The 22132-nt window shown below is 42.6% G+C and overlaps 1 protein-coding gene across 9 annotated transcripts in view; it reads right to left on the bottom strand.

The window, feature by feature from the left end:
* Positions 1 to 22132, bottom strand: part of ST3GAL6 (ST3 beta-galactoside alpha-2,3-sialyltransferase 6) — a 45311-nt gene that overhangs the window by 4969 nt on the left and 18210 nt on the right. For 6 of the 9 annotated variants that reach the window (XR_009207537.1, XM_040054868.2, XM_040054867.2 and 3 more), the window contains 8 exons: positions 15655 to 15754; positions 14797 to 14877; positions 13461 to 13538; positions 11269 to 11372; positions 9453 to 9516; positions 3608 to 3703; positions 3050 to 3236; positions 1870 to 2007 (listed from right to left, as the gene is read on the bottom strand). Coding sequence is in view for 8 of the 9 variants with exons in the window: in XM_040054868.2 (XP_039910802.1) it covers positions 1870 to 2007; positions 3050 to 3236; positions 3608 to 3703; positions 9453 to 9516; positions 11269 to 11372; positions 13461 to 13538; positions 14797 to 14877; positions 15655 to 15743 (837 nt within the window). In the remaining variant the exon portion in view is untranslated. The remainder of the gene's footprint in view (positions 1 to 1869; positions 2008 to 3049; positions 3237 to 3607; positions 3704 to 9452; positions 9517 to 11268; positions 11373 to 13460; positions 13539 to 14796; positions 14878 to 15654; positions 15755 to 22132) is intronic. The other 3 variants (XM_040054873.2, XM_040054875.2, XM_040054874.2) reach the window with 1 other exon arrangement.

A 22132-nucleotide genomic window follows, 5' to 3' on the forward strand; every position in this document is an offset into this window, starting at 1 on the left:
GCAACATCCAGATATCCTTAGCCTATAATTAAATATTTTCAGCCTACTTAATGGGAATAGACATAGCTCTGAAATGACTCCACTACACTTTCTGAGTTTAGTGGTGCTGGGGCAACACATCCAATTTTATTCTTGGCCCTACTAACAATCAGAAATGCTTGCTGGCTATGCACTAACGCGCTCACTGGGAATTTGAGACGGGTTTCATGGAAAAGGCAGGGACAGCAGGGAAAGCAACAGTGGTCACTGGCATCTCCTGCAGGCAGAGGGGGCTGAAGCACAGGACAGGGAAGGCAGCACCAGCCCTCCCCAGGGACCAGCAATGCTACAGAGGGCCCGGGAGTGAGACCTTCCTGCCCACGGGAGCCTCTGGTGTGACCTGCAGCTTCACCAAGCCTCCCACTGCAGATGTGCAGGCTCCCAGCCACAGCCCACCTCTGAGATGGGAGGAAAAAGGAGGAAGAGCATGCTTGAGATTGATCATTGCTGTGCAGAGATGAGGGACTGGCATGCAGTAAGCTGGATATACATGGAGGCAGCAGAAGGCGACTCCAGGCATGGTGACACTAACCCAGCTCTGTGCAGGGGCACCCAAAGGCAGGAGAAGAGCAAAGGGTGACCAAGGAGCCTGTGCCCCCACACCAGCTGACACCACACACATCTCTGACTCACTGACAGCACTGCTTTTAACGTCTGCTCCCACTGAGAGGAGAGCCACAGAACAGTCAGGAGGGATTTCTGGAGCCAGGGAGGTCATGCATGCTCTGTGGCCATTTAGGAGACTAGTCAGGCATCCAATTACTATGCTGCTTTCTTGTCACCCTTGGCTGAAAAGCTGAAATGCCACAGACACCCAGGCAAGCACAATGGCTATTGCAGTTGGAGAGTTAGTAAGGGAGAAAAAAGGCACTGTTAGGCTCAGAAAACAGAAAGAAATTTTAGAAAGAGGTACAGAACCTACCCCCCTGCCATGCCCTCAAATATTAGAAAGAGTAAACCAGAAAAAAATTGTGGCAGATACTCCAGAGCCTGTCAGACAACTCCACACGTGTCAGCTGGGTGGTGTTGGTGAACTGGGGATGTGACCCCAGGGAACTCTGTGCAAAACAGCACGTGGTTGATCCTGACTGCACAAGGGAGGTCCCCAGCCTGAAGCTTTACCTTTCATCAAAAACATTTTTCAGTCAAGAACTGACAATTAAAATGTATTTTTATGTCCAAATTGCTGGTCAGCTCACTACAATGCCTGGCATCATATCAGTAAGCACCAAGCTGCCAGACATTCATCATTAGCACAGGGCTGGAATATCCTCTGTATTCCCTAGTCCCTCCCCAGCCCCAGGAGTGTGAAACTGCAGCAGAGTTAGATTTACCAGTTTGCTAGGGTTTGGAGACGGGGGGAGGTTTGTTTGGTGTGGGGTTATTTTCAGTGTTTTGGGTTTTGGTGCAGGTTTCATTGTTTGTCTGTTAGTTGTTTTATGTGCCTTTGGTTTTTTTCCAAGAAAAGCACGCAACATTCAGTAGTTCAAGACTCCCTATTATTTCTAGAAGCTCTTTGGATCTGTCATGCTGCATTACTTGCCTGTCTTCCCCGGCTGTGTTAAGAGCATTTAGTCTGTCCAGAAAGCAGTCTCATTTCATACCAATTACAGAACCCATCATAAAAAGGTACTTTTGGCACACTAGGCTAGCCACTCTCTTTCTGGGTTCCATTTTCCCATCTTTTTAAAGCGCCATCTAAATGGCAAACTACTTTAATGCAAACCTAGAAGGTTTTCTACATTACAGTCTACTGTAATAAATCTGTAATTGCCTCTAAATACACATTTACTTGCACAAAACTAGAAGGGACAAAAGAAAAAGGCATACCTCCTTCTTGGGAAACCTTGTTGGGAAATGAAGCCACTCATAAGCAGTTTTCCTGGTGATGCTGGGATCGAGAATCCTGATTTGACTCGATTTGTAGATCATATTCAGGGCGGGTTTCTTCCAAAAGCCCTTCGCGCTCTGTGACATGCAAGCAAATGCACATTTTTAACAGCTGGTAACAGCTGAATTTAGTTTTGTAGCAATTCTAACCAGCATCAGCTCCAAGGGCATGAGGTTAAAGAAGAGTGCTAATTCAAAAACACCTGCTCCTGCAACAGGATAACCCACTGCAGCAGCAGTGGCCAGCCGGCTGGGAAACAGCATGGCAGAAAGGTCCCTGATGGACAACATGTACCACCAAGATGTCCTGGAGGCAATGAATGCTCACTGTGTGCTGGACACTTTAGTAAGAGCGTAAGCAACAGGCAGACAGAAGTTGTTAGCATTCTCCCCAAGTACTCTGCACTGTGCCCTTCCCACAGTCCCACAAACGCTGTGTTGGGCTCCCCTCTGTGCAGGGCAGTGTCAAACAGCAGAAGGTCACTACAACAGCCAAGGGGCCAGAGCTCACAGCAAACAAAAAGGGTCTGAGCAGGCTGGGTTTGTTCAGCCCATCTTCAACTGTCTGGAAGGGGTTAACAAAGATGTGTTCCTCTCCTCAGAGGAACACACTGAAAGGACAAGGAGAAATTCTCTCCTGCGAGTGTGCTGAAGGACTGAAACAGGGTTTGTAGAAATATCCTTGGAAATACTCAAAATTTACTTGGACAATGCCCTGAGAACCCAGTATGGCTTTAAACCTGGCCCTTAATGAAGAAGATTCAATAAGATTTTGGACCCGAGAGAGGTCACTTTTAAAATTATTCTGCAATTCCTGCAAGTGAACAGGGTAAAATAATCTGGGAAATGTCTGGAGAATGCACGTTAAAATATCAAACAATGCTAGGGAGAAGATAGAAATACACTTCCCAGAGGTAAAGTGCTTTGTGGTGAGGAACTGATCAAATATGTGCATTAGAAAGAAGACAAAGCATTCATGGAAGAGGGATATTAATTAAACTGACTAGGAGGAGATCCAGAGCTCCTCTCAGCTGGGAGGACTACGGTTAAAAGCAAATGCGTACTTCACATAAGAGATGTGCAGGAAGATGAGCCAAGGCACATGAATAATTGAACTCACTATTTTCTGACCACCAAGTATCTCCCAAAGCCACTTCAAGTCCCGTGGCTTGAAGACAATGAGAACCACAGTGGTATTAGGGTCATAGTGGATGGGATCTGAGAAGATGGATTCCGGGTAAGAAAGGCGGAAAGTCGTCCTCCTCCCAACATCCTCTTCGTAGCCTATCACAGGGCCATTATTCATTCTGCAGAGACAGAGGCACAGAGACATCAGAGACCGCCCCAGCCACGTTCCTGTCCTTAGTCTGCAGGACAGACACTGTGTCTGGGTTCAGGGAAGTTTAGCAGCCCAACATTTACGTATCACGTTACACAGCAGAGGAGCAATTACCAGGCGCGCTCGCCCTCTGAACTCAGAGGGATCAAGCACACACGGAACTTGGCCAAGGTGGTTTAAAATACAATCACACAATTGCTTATCGTGTGTCACTCGAGCAGAAAGCACGCCTTCTGATTTGGCTCCAACACAGCCATTAGTGGGCAGAGACACAGAGCCTGGCCTTGGGGAATTACCCATTGCTCCATGTACACAAAATGAAAAGGAGATAGCACTTACCTTATTATGACATCATATGAGTCAATTTTCTCCCCCAATGTCTTATTTCGAAGCACTCCTCCGTTACCCACCACAACGCAGCGGCGACAGGCAACGCTGTGGAACAAAGAGAAGTTCTAGTATTCGTGACTTCCCCGGCTTCATATCACTAATGATACTTCTGCATGTTAGCTTATTTTTTAAGTGAGGTCCTGTATCTTTCACAGCCCTTGGGCCCAACAAAGCAGATCCAATCCTGTGGCATGTACTATGGCTGCTTTAAAAAAGAAAAAAAAGGCATTATTCCAGGGACTGACAAAGTCAGTAACTGGCTTCCATCTTGTGAAAGTGTTTTCACACATCTCAGTTTTCTAGTGGTCTGCTGTTTAGGATCATCTAACCAGCTGCTGATATGGGTGCCTCGTGATAAATTATCCTCCACGGTCCTTCAAACTTGTCCCCATCCGGAAAAGCTATTATATTAATATATCAATATTAAGGTGCTTCTGCAAGATTATACAACTCCACATCTCCAACACAAGCTAAAGCATCAAAATTTATGTTCACAATACACTTTACAGGCCTATGAACTGCACACGTGAAAAATCTTAGCCCTGTAATATATGACAGCTTTCCAAATGAATATGGTGGGGATTTTTCTCCCTCTACTTAAAAGGTGCTGTCTAAATATGTTTAAACAAATGACTGTCATGATGTAACAAGATGGATTCCTTGATTAGAAGTTGCATTCTCGTACAACCAGATTCAAATTAGACAGCATTACCAGGCATATAAAATACCATGTCCTAAAAAATAAGTTCTTATACTACATCCAATCAAAACAGTAATTTCAACACAGTCAGAGATAAAAAGCACCCAAATAAGTATTATGGAGATGCTAAACTTATGAAAAGTAAATTCTAAGGGTAAGATTTTCAAAGTTATCACAGGTTTTCTCAGTTCATATTTAGCTTTTTACCATCTTCTTTCAACACTAGTAAAATGTTAAAAAAAGGGGGAGCTCACAAACAGGCTTGCTGGGTTTTTTTACTCAAGAAATTTTGCCATTTTGGGGAAGGTTTAAATGTAAGACTGTAAATTCCTTTCAGAATAAGCACATCATTTCTTCTTGTTGTAAAAATGCCTCTTTGTTTAGAGCAAAAGCCATTCAATTTGGTTGCAGCAGGAACAATGAGAAAATAAAAACTGGTATTTAAGAAAATTGGTATTTTCTTCAGACACAAGCAGGCTCACAGTTTACCCAGGATGAGTCACGTCACAATAACACCCCGCTCCCTCGGTTCTTTCTTCAAGTAAGAAAAAGGCTCTATGCCACTTCTTGCTTTTGGTTCAGGACACCAAAACCGTGTCCCAAAAATATATACTGAATTCCCACCATGGCACTTTATGCAGCCTAATTAACTTCTTTCTCCTCAAATAGTCCAACCTGGTTTTTCAGCTGAGAGTTGTTATTCAACATCAATGAAAACAGCAGGTTCCAGCCAAGACTGAGCAATATCTCAATGTACAAAGCAATTCCCTGAATTTCCTACAGAATTAACATCTGCAGAGATAGCTGCCTTTAAATATATACATGGATATGCATACACACACACATATATGTATGTATAAAATAACAGTGCTCTAAATGCAGCTTTCAGGGTTGGGTGACATGAAAAAAGCTGGCACACCTTTCTCTGCTGTTTCCTGAACAGCTCAGCAGATGTCACGGATTCATAAAAAGACTTCCAACTAATCCCATAACTCATATGGCCTGGTTTTCCTGTAAATCAGAGGGGTGAAAACCTGTTCTACCATCCTGTCCTCAGTACACTCACTCCTCTACACCCCTAAACCCCTTCCCTCTCTACTCCTTTTGTCCATTCATTTTCCATTTAATCCTTCTATCTAGTTTGAAAGTAGCTTAAGAAAGCAGGCTGATGAAGATATCCCTCCTACAATTTACAGCAGGAGTAAGAAAGCAGAAGTAGCCCTTTTACTGAATTACACCTTGTTGCTTACATCTATTGCTTAAAGCTCAAAATAAGGAAGGAAAAAGGAAAACTGGACGAAAAAATGTGATGAAGTAAGTGAGTGATGAAGGTGGAGTGAAGGGGCAAAAAGCACAAGATGAGCATATGGCTGTATCATGTGTCCTGGCAATTACTTCGAGGAGGCTCTGCTTTTTCTGCTCCCCGTAGATGAACTTGAAGTAATGCCTTATTACACACCTTTCAACTTTTGGAAGAGGTGACTTAAGGTACTTGTTCAGTAAGTTTATCTCTGGCAACTGAAATAATGCCTTCCACTCTGGTATAGAATTAAGAGGTCTTTGCTTTCTCCTCTCTGTAGTTGTGATGCAGCAGGGCACACTCAGGGCAGGGAGGGCAGATTAAGATGTGACTTCAGAGCTAAGCAACTGAGGTTTGCTCAGCTACAGAAGTTGTGTAGCTGTTCTCAAGTAAAATTCAAGCTCTTTTTTTCTTACTGAAGAATGCAGATTAGATTTTGTTTATGGCCAAGAGTTGACTAGTACTACTTGGACAGAAAACGGAGTGAAATTTGTTTAAGTTTTTGAATTACAGCGCCCTTCATAAGATGCATACTCAAAAACAAAGTCATCAGCTGCCATCAAATACCCAATAAAGAATCTAACATTAGTATTTGAACTTTTGAAATGGGTAAAGTCAACAAGCAGATCAAATATGCCTGAAGAAGTGTACACGAGTACAGTCAAACAAATTAGAACCACCAGCTTTTAATCTGTCAGGCTCAGGGACTCAAAGTGGGCTGGCTCAAATAGGAAGTCTGGCACAAACGTGCTGTTTCTGAATTGCCCCCCTGACTTACACTTCCCCTCCCAGTACTCAAATGTCTTCAGTTATAATCCTAAGTCTGAGGTCCATAGAAGTACTGAGTCCACTAACAACAATAAGCAGGGAGGAAAAATGTTTATGTAAAAAACAGAGCATAATACCACAGGAAACTAACACATGACATAGAGATAAAAAATACGTAACAAGGTTGAACTGCATTTAAAGGCTCCTAAGAAATAAACTGACCTGGACTTACAGCAGATCAGAGGACAATACACCAATTTTCAGCAGACTGTTACTCCCAGGTACTTTACCAACCTCACTTCTTAAAATTTCCTTTTCACAATGTTTTCAAATTAACCCCAAACACCCTTTCTCCAAGTCAATATACTGATGAGAAATTAGTTTAGATATCCTTAAACAACACTGGGTGTGCTACAAAAATATATACAGATTAACATCATATTAACATTAATCATTAACATTATATAAAATACAACAGATTCTCATGTCTGGATGTTCAGCTTCCAATCACTAGCACAACAGTGACGACAGTGAGAACTGTTAAGATCTTGGCTGTAACAAGAGCTGTAGGAAAGGTCCGAGTGACAAAGACTCTGTGTGTCAGAGATGGAGCCCAAAGCAAACACCATGGCAAGTGACCTCCGGCGTCTGCAGGCAGTAGTCGCTCAAACCATTGCCCTATTCAGGTGGTGTACAAGAGCCTCAGTCTCGAGGCCAGGCCTTGGCTTATGTATTTTGTTTTAGATGGTGAAATGCTCAAAGAAACATTTTCCTAGGCTATAGAAGAAAAATACTGCTAAACGGAAACGTAGCCTCTAAAGGTCAAAAGGTTTGCATCCTCCACATTCCACTGAAATACTGTTCCAGTGGAAAAAGAAAATTATCTCAGACTCGGCTCCTTTAACACACACCCCCATAGTCACTTGAGGAATGCAAATTATTTCCTTTGAGGTTATTTGGTGAAAGGAGGATGCAGAGGTCACATTTTGTTGACTCAGGATTGTGTTGATGCATTTGTAAGAATTGTTGAGCTCAGAGTCCTTGGAGTACTCAGCAAGGGACTGAAGTCACAACTGAACTGAAGTCAGTGACACCATCCATTTCCAAAGTCTTTGGGAGAGCTACATCTTCACACAGTGATTTGACCTAAGCTTGGAAAATTACATGTTTGGAGGAAAAAAAAAACCAAAACAACCCTTTGTAGCTCACTCTGTACAGATTTACCGAAGTTGTACACAAATACAGCTATATAAGCACCACAGACTTTGTGCTCATCTACCTTAGCATTTGTCTGCCTTGAAAAAACGTTTATAGGGAAATCTGGTCTGTGTTCTGCCAAGAAGGCTGAATTGGACAACAACATTACAGAGCTGCCTAATAATTCTGTATTACTGGAGGATGTTGTCAGGATTAATCCCTAAAGAGTTTCACTTTTAAAAGCCACTTATCTCAGTGAAGTGTATGTATAAAACCCCTTCCTGACTACAGTGATTCACGCCCTGAGAGTGCTGTACACGAAACCTGATGGATCTAGAAAGAATCTATTGTATGAAGTCACTGTATGCTTGATTTGTGCATATTACTGCCTATTAAATAGCAACAGCTCCCATTTTGCTTCAGTACCACTGGAGTATGTTACTTTCAATAAAATGAGGCATACTTCCCAGAGCCACTAACCCTATCTACATCTCAGAGAACCTACATTCTAAGGATGAATACCAATTTCCTCACTTTTCATCTATAGGATATTTAAAGGGTACAAGCATCTCTGCTTTGCAGCACAAACAGTTACAGTCCTGAACTTACGGTTTCAGGGAATTTCTAATACAACATTTGGCATTCTCCTTCAATCTCCAGACAAAAGAGCAGCTTCTGTCAGCCACTTCTGTATAAATTTACCCCATTATCACACTCCTGACAAAACAGTACTACTTTTTCCTTCTTTTCGTAAGAGTAAACCTGAACATCCCAGAAACAAACTAAACACAAAGAAAGGAAGGAGTACAGTAGGGAAAAACAAAAACAAAAACAAAAACTTCGTATTAAATCAAATTCTTAGATCCGAACATATTCCACCCAAGTTAATTAAACTGTGATCCTGACATCTGGCTTCAAGCAGCAATCTTGTATGATCTCTGTAATCATAAAATAAAAGCAAGTACAGCCAACCTCAGCATTATTTCCCCTTCAACTCTATTAAGAAGTCCGTATAGTAACATCACATCTGGCAGGTTGTCAGCCCATTTGCTAGACTGCAAATCTAAGGAGTCACCTGCACCACTTTGTAAACGCAGGACTTTAGTCTACTTGCCAACCATACCTGCAAAAAACAAGACACACAAAGACAAAGATCCTTCAAAACAAAACCAAACCAAACCTCCTGGCAGATGTGGCTTCCAACAAGAGATTTATTCTAATTTAATCTATCTCACCCATGGGAAGCAAGTTATCTAAGGCATGCTCCTTTCTGTACCACACCCTTATTATTCCCAAAAGGACAGGCAGCCTTTCCTGTCTTCCTAGGTCTCCCTCATCCACAAGGAAAGAAGTAGATGCTAAGTAGGAACAAGCATGTGCAGCAGCCAGCAGATGCAGAGGCACAGGGAAATGCCCAAGATTTGTTCTGCTTAGAAGCAGACATTGGTTTGTACCTGCTTATCTCAACCATCGTCCACCTTACACTGAATTTGCAAGAGGAGGTCACATACCATCTAAGTATAAAACCACGCTGCAGGAAGATGGGACTGCATTCAGCTGGTGAATTTCTAACACACTTATAAAAAGAAATCTCTAAGTTAAAGCTCCCCCACAGAATAATTTTTCTTGCATGCTGGTGCTACTGAAGCATCAAACCAAGCCTACTGGAACTTGGAACCAGCTGCTACACACTGCTTGGACTCTGTCAGTCTGCTCCAAGTCTTGACTCACAAGCAATTTCAGGAAAATCCCAGGCACATTCCTTTTCAGGTAAGTACTAAATATTAAAAATGCAATTAACAGAAACAGTAGCAAATAAACCATCTCACCTGTCTTCTTCACTGGAAAGGCCACAGTTCTGCAGTCTTGAAAGGGCTAAACGAAAAAATTGCTCTAAAAAGCAAATACAAACAAGATTAATGAAAACACTCAGTATTTGCAATATAAAAATAACCCTGTCACCCTGACCACAGTGTTTTTAAACACAGTAGTGCATAAAAACATCAAAGTAAGAACACTTGGAATTTAGTGCTACAGATCAACCAATGATGCCAAAGAAATTCAGGTTTATCACAGCTCCTGAGTTGTTTCTGCCTCAAAATACAAAATAGCATGAGATCTGTATTAAAGAAAAAAAAAAAAAAAAATCTTAGTTACAGTAATGAAGAACTGGAAGAATTTCCAAGATCCACAGCCTAACTGACTTTGTTTTTTCTTCTACCCACCTTCAGCTGACTCAAGAGGGTTCATTCATACAGCCAGGGACAGCAGCAGCATTACGTATCTTTGGAGAAGACATCAATCCAGCCCGTGGCAAAGCTGGACAGAGGCACCTTCCCAGCCCGCTCCTGGTGGCCAGGCTCCTGCTGGACGCTTAATTTGCCTCAGAGGAGAAATCAACTCATCCCCAAACGTAGTTTTCCACACTGTAACTCCAACAATTCAGGAAAATGCACCATCCCCATTACCACTGATGGAGGGCAAATCAGAAGTCTTAAGGCCCAGACTAGGAAGGTGCACTGTTAGAGTTAGAAACTCTGCAATTTGAGACTTTACAACCCATTCCAAAAGGGTGGCTAAGGCCCTTAGGATGCTGGCCCTATTTCCTCTGGCCTGACCAAGCTGGGCAGAGGGAACGTGCCAGCAAACCTGTCCACAGGCCCAGCAGCCAGGCAGTGTCTTCGATTCCCCCCGTGACACCTTCCCTGGCAGGAGCAGCCAGCTCAGTGGCATGGCTTAGCCCCAGATGGCAAATCAGTGCCACACAGCCACTCAGTCTCCTCCCCTTGATGGGTAGGAGAGCCAGAAAAAGGTAAAATTTGTATGGAAAAGGAAAGGGGAACAAAACCCAAGAAAAACAAGTGATGCAGAATACAATTCTCACCACCTACTGAGCAATGCCAGCTCCCAGGCAGCAACCAGCCCCTCCTGGACAACTCCCCACCAGGCTAAGCATGTTATATGGCATGGGAACAGCCATTTTCCACCGGGGGTCAGTTGTCCTGGAAATCCTCCCCTGAGCTTCTTGTGCACCTGCTCACTGGCAGAGCATGGGAACTGAGAAGTCCTTGACTTAGAGTAAGCACTACTTAGCAGCAATTAGAACATCCGTGTATTGTCAACATGATTCTCATGCTGAATCCCAAACACAGCACTGTACCACCTACTAAGAGGAAAATTCACTCTATTCTGTCAAAACCAGGACAGCAAAACAAAAACTTCACTGATGTAACTGCCTCAGCCTGAGGACTTCTGCCTCAGTAGACTCTGGTTTCCAAGCAGCTTAGGTTTGCTGATTGAAGCCCATCACACTGACTCCAATTTCCCCTAGCAAAGCACAGCTGAGTATCTTTGGCACTCCAGCCCACATACAAACAGAAGGAAGCTGAATTAAGGTCCACTCTTCCTCACTCACACTTTTTTGGAGCTTCTTTGTTAAGAGAGGCAACCCCAACCCAGGGTTTTACTTGTTAAAAACAGGAAGGTATCAGGTCAGAGGGACTAAATGAAACCATAAAGACATTGCTAGACAGCCCAAAAGGATTGGCATCAGTGCACAGGAAAGATCACGAACAGAGATTCGGGTAGCTTTACAAACCATTTAGGTATTTCTGATTAAAAATAAGGCACATGGGAAATACAAACCTGCTCTCTTTATTCCATAAGGCAGTTCAAACTTATTGCTCCCTTGGAACTCTGCCACTCTGATAAAATCATTAGCGCACAGGAACGGGTATATTTTGTCAACACTGATGAAGGAAAAAAGGAAGAAGTTTCAAAATCCACATGATGTACCTGCATAAGCCAGTCAGTCATGCAACTGCTTTGTAAAAAGCTCTCTTTATCCTACTGTTACCATTTTTATTGTATTATCACCCATTTTTAAAAGAACAAAATCCACGAAACACAGGGAAAGCTAACAGATGATGGGAAAGGAGAAGATCTTCTAACAGAAAATACAGGCAAAGAGTGAGACAGAAGACTTGTCTATTTGTACAATTTATATAGACTCATTAAAATTGTGTGGCAGAAAGCTTACACCACGAGACCACATATTTAAGAGAATACATAACAAGACAGTGAATAACTTCAGATTTGAAAAGTACTTAATACAGGTAGCAAGGAAAATTAAGTTATTATTGTATATGGCAATTTAATAGATAATAACAGGGTTTGAAGCAAGGTGTTTTAACTTGAAAATAGCATCTCCTGATTTGAGCTGCACTCCTATTCCAAACAAGTGGCACTATATGACTGCGTTGACATTAGTAAGTTTTTTGGGGCAACAGGGGTGTATCCATGCAGCAAAAAAGTATGGAGTTCTCACGTCCACATTACATGCATCTTGATTATTTTATATTCTGGACTAACTCTAGTAGGTCCCACCCCTAGAAGCTGCAGCACATGGGCTGGGCTCCTGCTGTGCATCTTCTGGCTTAAGCAGATGCCTGAAAGGATCCCAGGGCATTCACACCAGGGCCACCCTGGGATGAGAAGCACGGCGTGTGCGGATCACAAAGAGGTTTGCCTCAAAAGCACATTCTTCCTGCAAACTAGAACACGATGGCATTATACCCTGTAACTGCCAAGTTAAAAAGAATGGGTCACTTCTTTTGTCAAAAGACGGGAACCTTGGAAAAGGGTCTCTCATAGCAGGGAAGGGACTCCTACTGCTTTAGCACCAAATCCAGCAAAATGAGTGAACAGCAAACACAAACATGTCACATACTACCATGCCCTTGGCTTCACCTTTGAATTAACTAAGCACACACTCAGGTACTGGCTGACTTTGTAACGATCCTGCATATTAGGTCTTAGATTAAAATGTTAACATAGAAGTAGACAGTCATTAGAAAATCTAATGTTAATCATAGAAAGCCCAAGTCAGCACATGACTTGTTTGTCCATTAAGAATATTAATAGCTGTTAAGAAAACCTTCTCAGTTTCCCAAATCAACTCACTCTCTAAGCTCTATGTATTCAGAAGATACTTTTCAGAAGTAAAAAAGGGGGAAAAAAAAAAACCAAAACAAAACACTACAATCTACACACCAAGAAATGGGCCATAGCTTAACTAAACGAGACCAGGTAGCTTTGAGACATGATGCATTAAATACCCATATTAAATTTAGAAACTTGCTTTGCTGTTCAGAAGCAGCTGGTAAGCTTAGACATAATAAATAATTCACCTACTGAGAAAAGATTCTTAATTCTAGCTTTTCTAGCTCTGGTTCCTTTCCAGTAAATAATTCTGTGAGGTTAGAAATCCTTTCAACCTCCCCAGGTTATTACCAAAGTGCACAGAACAGATCTTCAGCTCATGCAAACTGTCTCTATAAAGAAACTACAGAAATGTGAGAGACTGTCCTAGCTGAGCATGTACTTTTTTCTTACTGCATTCCTCTGAGTCCATTCCTGCCCCTTTGCTGGACACTAGAGCTCCCCTGCTGCACCCATCACACAGACAGCCTGAGCACAACCCAAGGGCAAGGGAATTAGGACCACCTCACCAGACCAGGAGCTAACCAGAACTCAAAGACTACAAGTCTGCTTTGGGTGGCACAAAGCTTACATGCTTCTGTATGCTTTAAAACCCACAACAGCCCTAAAACCATAGCCAAGTTTCTCATCTACAAAAAGTACTAGGGGAAAAAAAAACCCAAACCAAGGCATCTTTGTGCAGAAGTTTAAGACACCTTCAGCCAGGACTTGGTCTAGTCTTTCCAAGCTTTCTCAGGACACTACTCAACATTTGCTCCAAAATGTGTACTTAGCCCAGTTCTACCTCAATCAGCACAGCCTTTCCTTCCCCACGTCAATTCCCACAGAAGACTCACCCCAGCAAAGATTCAAATGCTGGTTTCAGGAGACAAGTGTCCAATGCATTCCTCCTCTCTACAGCCGTGGGTGGCAGCCTGCAAAACAATTCCAAATAAACAGCAAGACCAGGAATGGGTAGCAGAAACAAGGTAGGGAAACTTGGAGTCAAATCAAATTAGTAACAGCTGATTATTGAGTTAAGATCACACCAAGATTTCATTACTCCCTCCTCATTTGATAAAGATGAAATTTTCTCATTGCAGTCCAATTACTTTTACTAGCAAAGGCTTTTATCTCACACTCCTGCTCCAAGGGGGCTGTGACCTCCCTTGCTCACCAAGTATCAAAGCAGGCATAATCAAGAGTGAGAACTGAGGCCAGCCTCCAGGGAAGCAGGATTCCTGGGCTCAATCTCCCCTGCAGCCATTTCAGATAGCATCCCCATCACTCCTCAGGGAGGAGACAGAGTCTTGTTTGGAGAAGGAAATAGGGTACTTTAAGGAAAAGGAGAGTCTTTGGGGTAAGTCATTCCACTCATAATAAGGCTAAGACTTACACTTCTAAGCACATTCACAACTTGGAGATTTAGCCCAATTAATCACAAATATGAAGCCCAGAAGGGAAGATAAAGTTCGGCGAGAGCAACATGTGCCACTGGATTGCATTAAGAACAGGAGGATGAAACCACATTAGAACCACAAGCCGAAGAGACCATGAAGGTTAATTGATTTTGGTAACCCCAAGTTCTTACGTGAATACTGAAGCTGAGAAAGCACCCGGTGAAATCTATCAGCTGGCCACCTTGTTGCTTTCCAGCATCAGCCTCACAGACAGCATTTTGCAGGAGATCTTCAGAGAGAAGAGAGGTCTGCTTTCAAGTTTTAGCATAGGTGCTCCTTAGTCCCACAAATCTAACTGCAGGAAGTCACAAGCACCAAGAGCTGCCTCTACACACACTTGAACACAAGTGAAACACACCTCTGGGTGTAAGTCAGTAAGTTTTAAGCACTGAAGTTGCCCTCCAAGCTGTGCCAACTTTATTCAGGTACAACTCAGAATGGCACAGATTTGAAAATTGTAAGCCAGTCTCCTTCCAACATTTCACTTGTTAGAGACAGTTATTGGAAGTGGCCATAAATATTAAACAAACACTGGGAACATAACACTGACAAATTCCTTTCTGACAGACACCACTGTGTTTGTAACCGGAACAGCCACTGGACGCAAACGTACAATTCAGCAGGGACTCTGGGGACAAAGGCTACAGATTTTAAGCCTCAATCCCTCCCACCTATCCAAAACCAAAAAGAAAACAACAACCCCACCACAAAAATACTCAACTGCTGAACTTACTGATTGTAACTGATTGTAATTCCACTAGTCACATAGGAAGGAGAAGCCCTCACAGAGGAAGTCTGTCCATAAAAGCTAATCCTGCAAAAAGGGAAATGTCACAACACTGTGGTTTGCTGTAAACAGAAACCACAACAGAAAGCTGTTTGTGTCAACTGTACACTATAAACAAGATAAAGGAGCACATTAACCATTACTTGTAAAAACTGTCACTTATCTTCGTAACACTCTGGTCAGTCCTGTTCACAGCCATGAAAAGACCAATGGAAACTCAACTTCTTCACGTAAGTGCCCTGAATTTTAGGTCCCAAGCCACTTGTCCTGTGAGCCTGGAGGCAGTGAAGCCTCACTGCCCTCATGAGCTGCTGCTGGGCCTCAACAAATTTCAGCTTTTCAAAAGGTGCCCCCTGCAGCTGCAGTTATTCCCGTATGTGGAAAAGGCCTCTCCCACATCACTGACCAGACATTTAATGGAACAAATGAACACTAAACCCGCATGGGGTGGAGGGAGATGTGGACACCTTATTTCTGCATTTCATGTAACTCCTCACCTGAGCACCTATCTTCATGAACCTCAGAGGGGCTCCTTACCGCTAAGGTCCTGATCACTCCATATAACCAGGCTCAAATTAATTACTAGGTTTGGAAGTGGCACAAGAGAACAAGTGACAGGACAGAACAATCATATTGACTCCCTCAGAGTACCAAAAGACCTCAACCACAAAACACACACAGACAGAGTAGTAATCACTTATGATGATTGGTAGTAAACACTTATGAAGCAATACAAGAACTCACAGCCACATCTCATACAGCCATAAGATGTCTGCACTCTAAATGAGCAAGGCATCACCATACCAGTAGAAGTTATTTCTCCACAGATTCCCATGCAGGATACCATACATAACAGCAGCAGCCAAGATAAAAAACAGAAGAATTCGTTTCATGACTGATAGACCTGAAACACAAGAAAAACAAAACAAGAAACTGAAACACAAGATGAACTAAAGCATTTTATAAAGCATCTGGAAACCTACAAAAGAAAAGTTGTTGTTATTACAGACATTCTCCACCACAAGTCTGACAGGTGATCTCTCCACTTTGGTTTCTCACACAAAGAGCCAGTGTCAGGAGCTGAATGCTGCTCTGCACCTACCATGTGTGGACTCTGCACAGAAGCACGGGACGACACTAGGTTCTCTCTGAGGCCATATGAGAGTAGAACTCTTCTGTCCACTGGCAGCCCAGAGAAACCAGCCGGCCTTTTTAGGTGCCTGTGCTTCTCCTGTTTGTTGCGCCACACACTATCAGTTTGCCTAATTTCACAGCTAAACAAGCATTGGCACAGCGCAGGAGGCAGACAGGCTGATGCTGATGGAACAGATCAGGGTATGAGCTGCCACAGATTTCTGCCTTTTTTTTTTTCCAGGATCACTGAATATTCATAAAGTCCAGTTTTGACATTTAAAGCTGCCCTGAAACTATCAGCTTATGCCTGCACAGTGTTCAGCTCCTGACACAAACCAAACTTCATTCCTCAGGCAACAGGAAAGTGTTCTTTTCACACACTGCAAAGTGAGGAAGAAAAGTTAGGACCCCTTCTGTTGAACTTGTGAAATTATGGAGAAATATCAGAGAAGGAGTCCATTTTTCAAATAGAGTTTTCACCTCATTGCAAAGTCTAGTAAAAGAAAAACAGAAATATCAGAAACTCACGTATCTGGCAAGACAGACTGAAGGAAAATCAAGTCCTGGATTGCTCACATCTTACAGAGCAAGCAGGCTTTTCAGTAGCTATGAATGAACTCTTGTTGCTTAATCTTGTTAAAGTCCAAAATAGCAATTGCAGCCACAAGTTACCATGGAAATACACTTGACAGGTACAGTCTTCTAGTATTCCACTTCTCCCCTAACAGTGTCATGATTACTTGTGCAACAAGCCACTAGTCCCTTATTCTTTTCCACTCCTATCTTTCACCAGAGTTCCACTGTAGAGCTAGAGATGTGTTTTTTTAACAGTACCTACCAGTAACAAAGCCATGCAATGAACCAGGTAGAATCTATCAACCTTAAGTATGTCCTACAGGCTATCCTGCCCTTCTCTGGAGGAAATACTTCACAGACCGCAGCTGTCGCAATTCCAACCTTTCAACTCTCTTTGGGAAGTAGCACTGCCTCTTTTCAGCTCCAATTCCCTTGACTCTGCTTGAAGGGTCACTGCAAATTTGTCTTGACAGTCACTCTCAACTTCTAGAGCTCTCTAAGTTATTGCAGTAATTCAGTAGGAGTTTTTCCCTAAAACTCCAAAAACAGAGGAAAACTCACCTACTGGGTTCAGTCAAATGTCATTAACAGCAACTGGCTCGTAATCTTGAGTGCCATGACAAGACACTTACAGGACAAGTGAGGGATCAGGCCCAGCAGCATGGGTTTATGAAAGGCAGGTCTGGCTCCACCAACCTGATCTCCTTGCTTGACAGGGTGCCCAGCACAAAGGATGAGGGAAAGGCTGTGGATAATGTGTACCAAGTCCTTCGTAAAGCCTTAGACAGCATTTCCCACAGCATTCTCCTAGAGAAACTGGCTGCTCATGGTTTGGATGGGTGTGCTCTCCACTGGGTAAAAAGCCGGCTTGGCTGGCTCCAAACACAAGTGGAGAAGAGAGTTACATCCAGCCGGCAGCCAGTCAATAGTGGGGCTCCCAGGGCTCAGTCCTGTTTATTATTTTTAAAGAAAAGATATGGTCTGGGTTGAGTGCATCCTGTGAGTTTGCTGGTAACACCAAGTTGAGTGGGAGCGCTGATCTGCTGGAGTGCAGGAAGGCTCCGTAGAAGGATCTGGACAAGCTGGATCAATGTGCCAAGGCCAACTGGAGGAGGTTCAACAAGGCCAAGTGGAACTCCTCTGTCTGGGTCACAATAACCTCAAGCATCACTACAGGCTGGGGGAAGAGTGGCTGGAAAGCTGCCAGGCAGAAAAGAACCAGGAGGTGCTGGTTGACAGGAGTGAACATGAGCCAGTGTGTGCCCAGGTGGCCAAGAATGCCAATGGCATCCTGGCCTGGATCAGCAATGGTGTGGCCAGCGACACGAGGGAAGAGATCACTCACTCCTCTGTTCTCAGGACTGGTGAGGTCACACCTCAAACCCTGTGTTCAGTTTTGGGTCTCTGCCTACAAGACAGAGACTGAGGTACCAGAGCCAAGCCCAGAGAAGGACAAAACTGGTGAAGTGTTTGGAGAAACAGCAGCTCAATGGGGACCTCATCACCCTCTACACCACCTAAAATAAATTTGTAACAAGGTGGGGGTGGGTCTCTTCTCCCAGGGAACAAGTCACATGACAAGCAGAAATAGCCTCAAGTTGCACCAGGAGATATTTAAATTAGGTATTAAGAGAAAAAAAAAAAGGGTTGTCAAGCACTGGACAGTCTGCCCAAGTAAGTGGTTGAGTCACCATTTCTGAAGGTATTTAAAAGATGTCTAGATGTAACACTTGAGGAATGTTTGAGTGGTGGATCTGGCAGTGAAGGGCTAATGGTTGGACTCCATGATCTTTTCCAACCAAAGTGACACTATTATTTACTCGAAAAAGACATTGCACTCTCTAGTAGGTTTTTTTTCCTTTCACTATTAGTATTTTTACTCCCTCCGGCTTTGAAAAGGTTTGCCAAAACATACCACTGAAGTGTTTATCCTTACTCCCTAATTCAATCAATGCTAACTTCAGTTAAACAGAACAAACCAGCTCTTCAGATAAAGTTGCTACATTAGCAACTGATTAAATTGCTAATTTTGCTGGCTTCAGTCTAAGAACCATGCTGAAGAGACAGACCAAGCTACAAAACAGAGAAAAGACAAGGAAAAGCAGGCCATAAAGGATCTACTAAAAAACAAAAATATTGTTCATAACAGTACTTTTCGCAAAGGGGAAAAGAAATTGTTCCACTTGCAAAGTATTTAAAAAGCTATTCATACAGCCTAGAAAAAAAAATCATTAAAACAAGAGAACAGAAGTCAGCATCATTCTCTGAACAGGATCATAAGGGATCTGTAACAACTTCCAGTGTTTTACTCAGCCTGGCACACATGTGATAACACATCCACCCCAGTTCCAAACAACCAGTCATTAAGAGTGTACCTAACTCAGCCCTTAGACACATCAAATGGTCTTTAATTATACAAATATCTTCTCACCATCCCATCCCCCAATGCCTGGCTTCATTCTGTGTTTGAGAGAAAGTTCTGCAGCCAAGAAAGTCTTCACTAAGACGACTTGTCTTTCTTAATCTGGTTTAGTAAACAGAACCACTGCCTTGTTTACAGAAGAAATTATTCTGGGTGTATTTCGAATGATGACAGCATCTTCCAGCTCTTCCTTCCTATTTTAAAGCAGATGAGTGCTGTAGAAAGTTAACCAAAGAGAAACAAATTCCTACAATGCAAATACTGCACTAGAAAAATCCCATAGTCAGAGATGCAAGAAAATAGGAAATTGAGAAGACACAGTTCAGATGGAAAACAGCAGTTCCATCCCAGTTCATTCACTTCAACACAAAAGCCAGCAGATTGATTTAAGTCCATCAACCCAAGTGATAGAAGCCATGGTTCCCTCCCCTCAATGCCAAAGAAGACAAAGCTGGAACTCAACTATTCAAATTCCTCCTCTTTCTTAAGACCCTACAGTGATCTACACAATAAAAGGAAAAGAGACCCAGTATGACCGCACTTGATGGTCATGGTGTCAGCTGGTCAATTTTCTAAAAGCAAGGATTGGAATACAGAAGCGCTGCAAAAAATTCACGGGCATTTTTTTTAACAGTAATCTAAGCTAACTTCTGTGGGTCAACTTCCCACCTCTCCCAGAGTTACAGAATTGGACAAGACTGACTCTGTTACGGGATTAAGACAACCTCAGAGATCAGTCTGCATCTCCTGTTGACAGACAGATCCCCCCAAGCTCCCATCAACCCACCCGAAAGACTCATCTGGATATATGATCTATTACCTATTTAAGACCTGAGGCTAGTATTTTCTTCCCTTGGTGGAAGCAGGGAACCCCATCCTTGTCAGAGGCACATCATTACTCACAATTAGTCTTTATTCGAGTACAGTGTGGTATCTGCTATGAGCCACTATCTCACACCCTCTGGGGTTATCTCCCAATTGCACTTCGGTTGATGCAGTCATGCCACAGAATAAACCCTGTAGGGGTCTACAGCTGCTGGACTGGGCAATCAAATGGCCACACTACCATCACCTTTCTTTCATAACTCTCATAAGCCTTCCATTCTTCCTTAAAATTTACTAGCATTAATAGCACAATGCAGGAAGCTTTTCCCTCTGTCCTACTTATTTTGTAAGGTAACTCTGACTATAACTCTGACTACTACTGAAGTAGAGGCACTAAGTAACTAAAAAGTGGTTACTACTAAATTAAATACTATGCAGCTTAAAACAATCTTAGCTCTATAAACTGTCACAAGATGATTTAAGCTCTTTGCTGCTGCATTAAGTGACAGCCTGAAAATTTCAGCTCACTGGGACCTCAGATTCCTAGCCCTCGTAGTTGTGTGGGAGGAAGTGAGCCTGAAAATATGCTTTGAGCAGACCCTGAAAATTAAAGGGACAGCAGAAAAAGCACATAAAAACCTAATAAAGGTTTAAAAAGAAACATCAGCATTTTTAAGATGTAGTCAGTATTTTGTGGCTTTGAGCTTGTGACCTGCAGCACTGCCTCCTTTTGTTCAGGATGTAGCACATGCCTGGTCAAACAACCATGCAGCAAAAGAATAATTGAGGAAGGAGGTTCGTATCACCATCTTTCTTAAGCTGTAAAAGAACAGTACAGTATGGCACCGATATATTTCTTCTGCCAAATCTAAACACTATTCATTATTCACTCTTCTGGTTCTTGCTCTAAGTATGTGCCTAATTTCATTGTTCATTAATTCTCCCCCTCTTCAGAAAGGGAATGCTGCAGAGAGACTACACAACAGCGCTGCCACACAGTCTAAAAAGGGCTGAGTCAGTCCAGTGCCTTCCCTCACTCCCATGCACCTGAAATTCTCATAATTTCCAATATTCTTTTTGACTCTAGTTTAAGAAACAAAAAGTCCTCAGAAATATTTTTTAAGCTAGATATATTGGTTTATGCCATCAAAGTGGTTCAGAATTAAAACTAGTTTTCTAACTCTCCAACAAAATGGACTTGGTTTTGAAGTTGTACTTTTGAAGTTGCACATTTAGCAGCACCAGAATTGGAAAAAGTTCTTGTTAACCTGTCCTGCCCCGTACCAAACCAAAGCAGTTATTCCTGTTCCTGAAAACCTCTACAAACCGTGACACTAAAAAAACCCTAAAGTTTTACTGTGTCAAAATGTCACTAAGGACTGCCAACATCACACCACACATACATGTAACTGCTGCCAAAGTTATTCCCTGCACTGGAAGATAAGACACTTTCTGCCCTAATCTCTTCCAACAACATGGGGATGAGCAGGAGAGGAACAATTGCCTGTCTATGACAACTGACGCCTTCTTCCCCTCCAGGAGCACACCAGACTACCCATTTTACTTCCACAGTACGCAGGTGTCTGGGGGGGAAAAAAAAAAAAAAAGTCCAAACACAACTTCTCTCTGTTAGGGAAAATTTCCCCCATAATTTCCTCTCTGTCCAAATACTGCAGCAAGCCTGCCAACAAATAGCAAGATAACCTTTTCTCCAAGTACCCAACGGCAAGGAATAATGTCCACTATATATGACATCACAGCAGTAGAGACGTTTAACATTTAGTCAATCTTTGTTCTTTATCAGCTCCTACAGCCACAAATGTAGCCTCTGTTGACATTAATTTACTGTGGAGACACAGACTAGAGCTGTGCCATCTCTGACTTTTTGCAGTGTCTCAGGACAGGCTGCAGTAGATTGGTTTTAGGGCCTAAGTGTTTATCTCCCTCCCCTTCATCATCCTCCTAATGGTGAAACACATTCTGTACCACAAGAGACAGCAATACATTTATTACTTTGTGGACAATTCAATTGTGGGTTCTTTTACTCCATTTTTGTCTTTCCATAATTGACACTGGTATTTTGTCCTTCAGAGCATAACTGCCTGTTCAGCCAAGCAAAATGAAAAAGCAACTTAGTATTTTTCATTAATGATCGCTATTTCAGTTTGCTTTTGTCCTGAGTCTACAAGATCTCTGCGTCGTTTTCCCTCTTGTGTGGATGTGCAGACGTATTTATAATCTCAGAAAACTCTTCCCACACAAGCATATCCTTTGGTTAAAGGAGACTGAGAAATAGTTCAAGTCCAGTTAAATATCTATTGTACT

Source organism: Hirundo rustica, chromosome 2 (genome assembly GCF_015227805.2).
Source record: "Hirundo rustica isolate bHirRus1 chromosome 2, bHirRus1.pri.v3, whole genome shotgun sequence".
NCBI classification, from domain to species: Eukaryota; Metazoa; Chordata; class Aves; order Passeriformes; family Hirundinidae; genus Hirundo; species Hirundo rustica.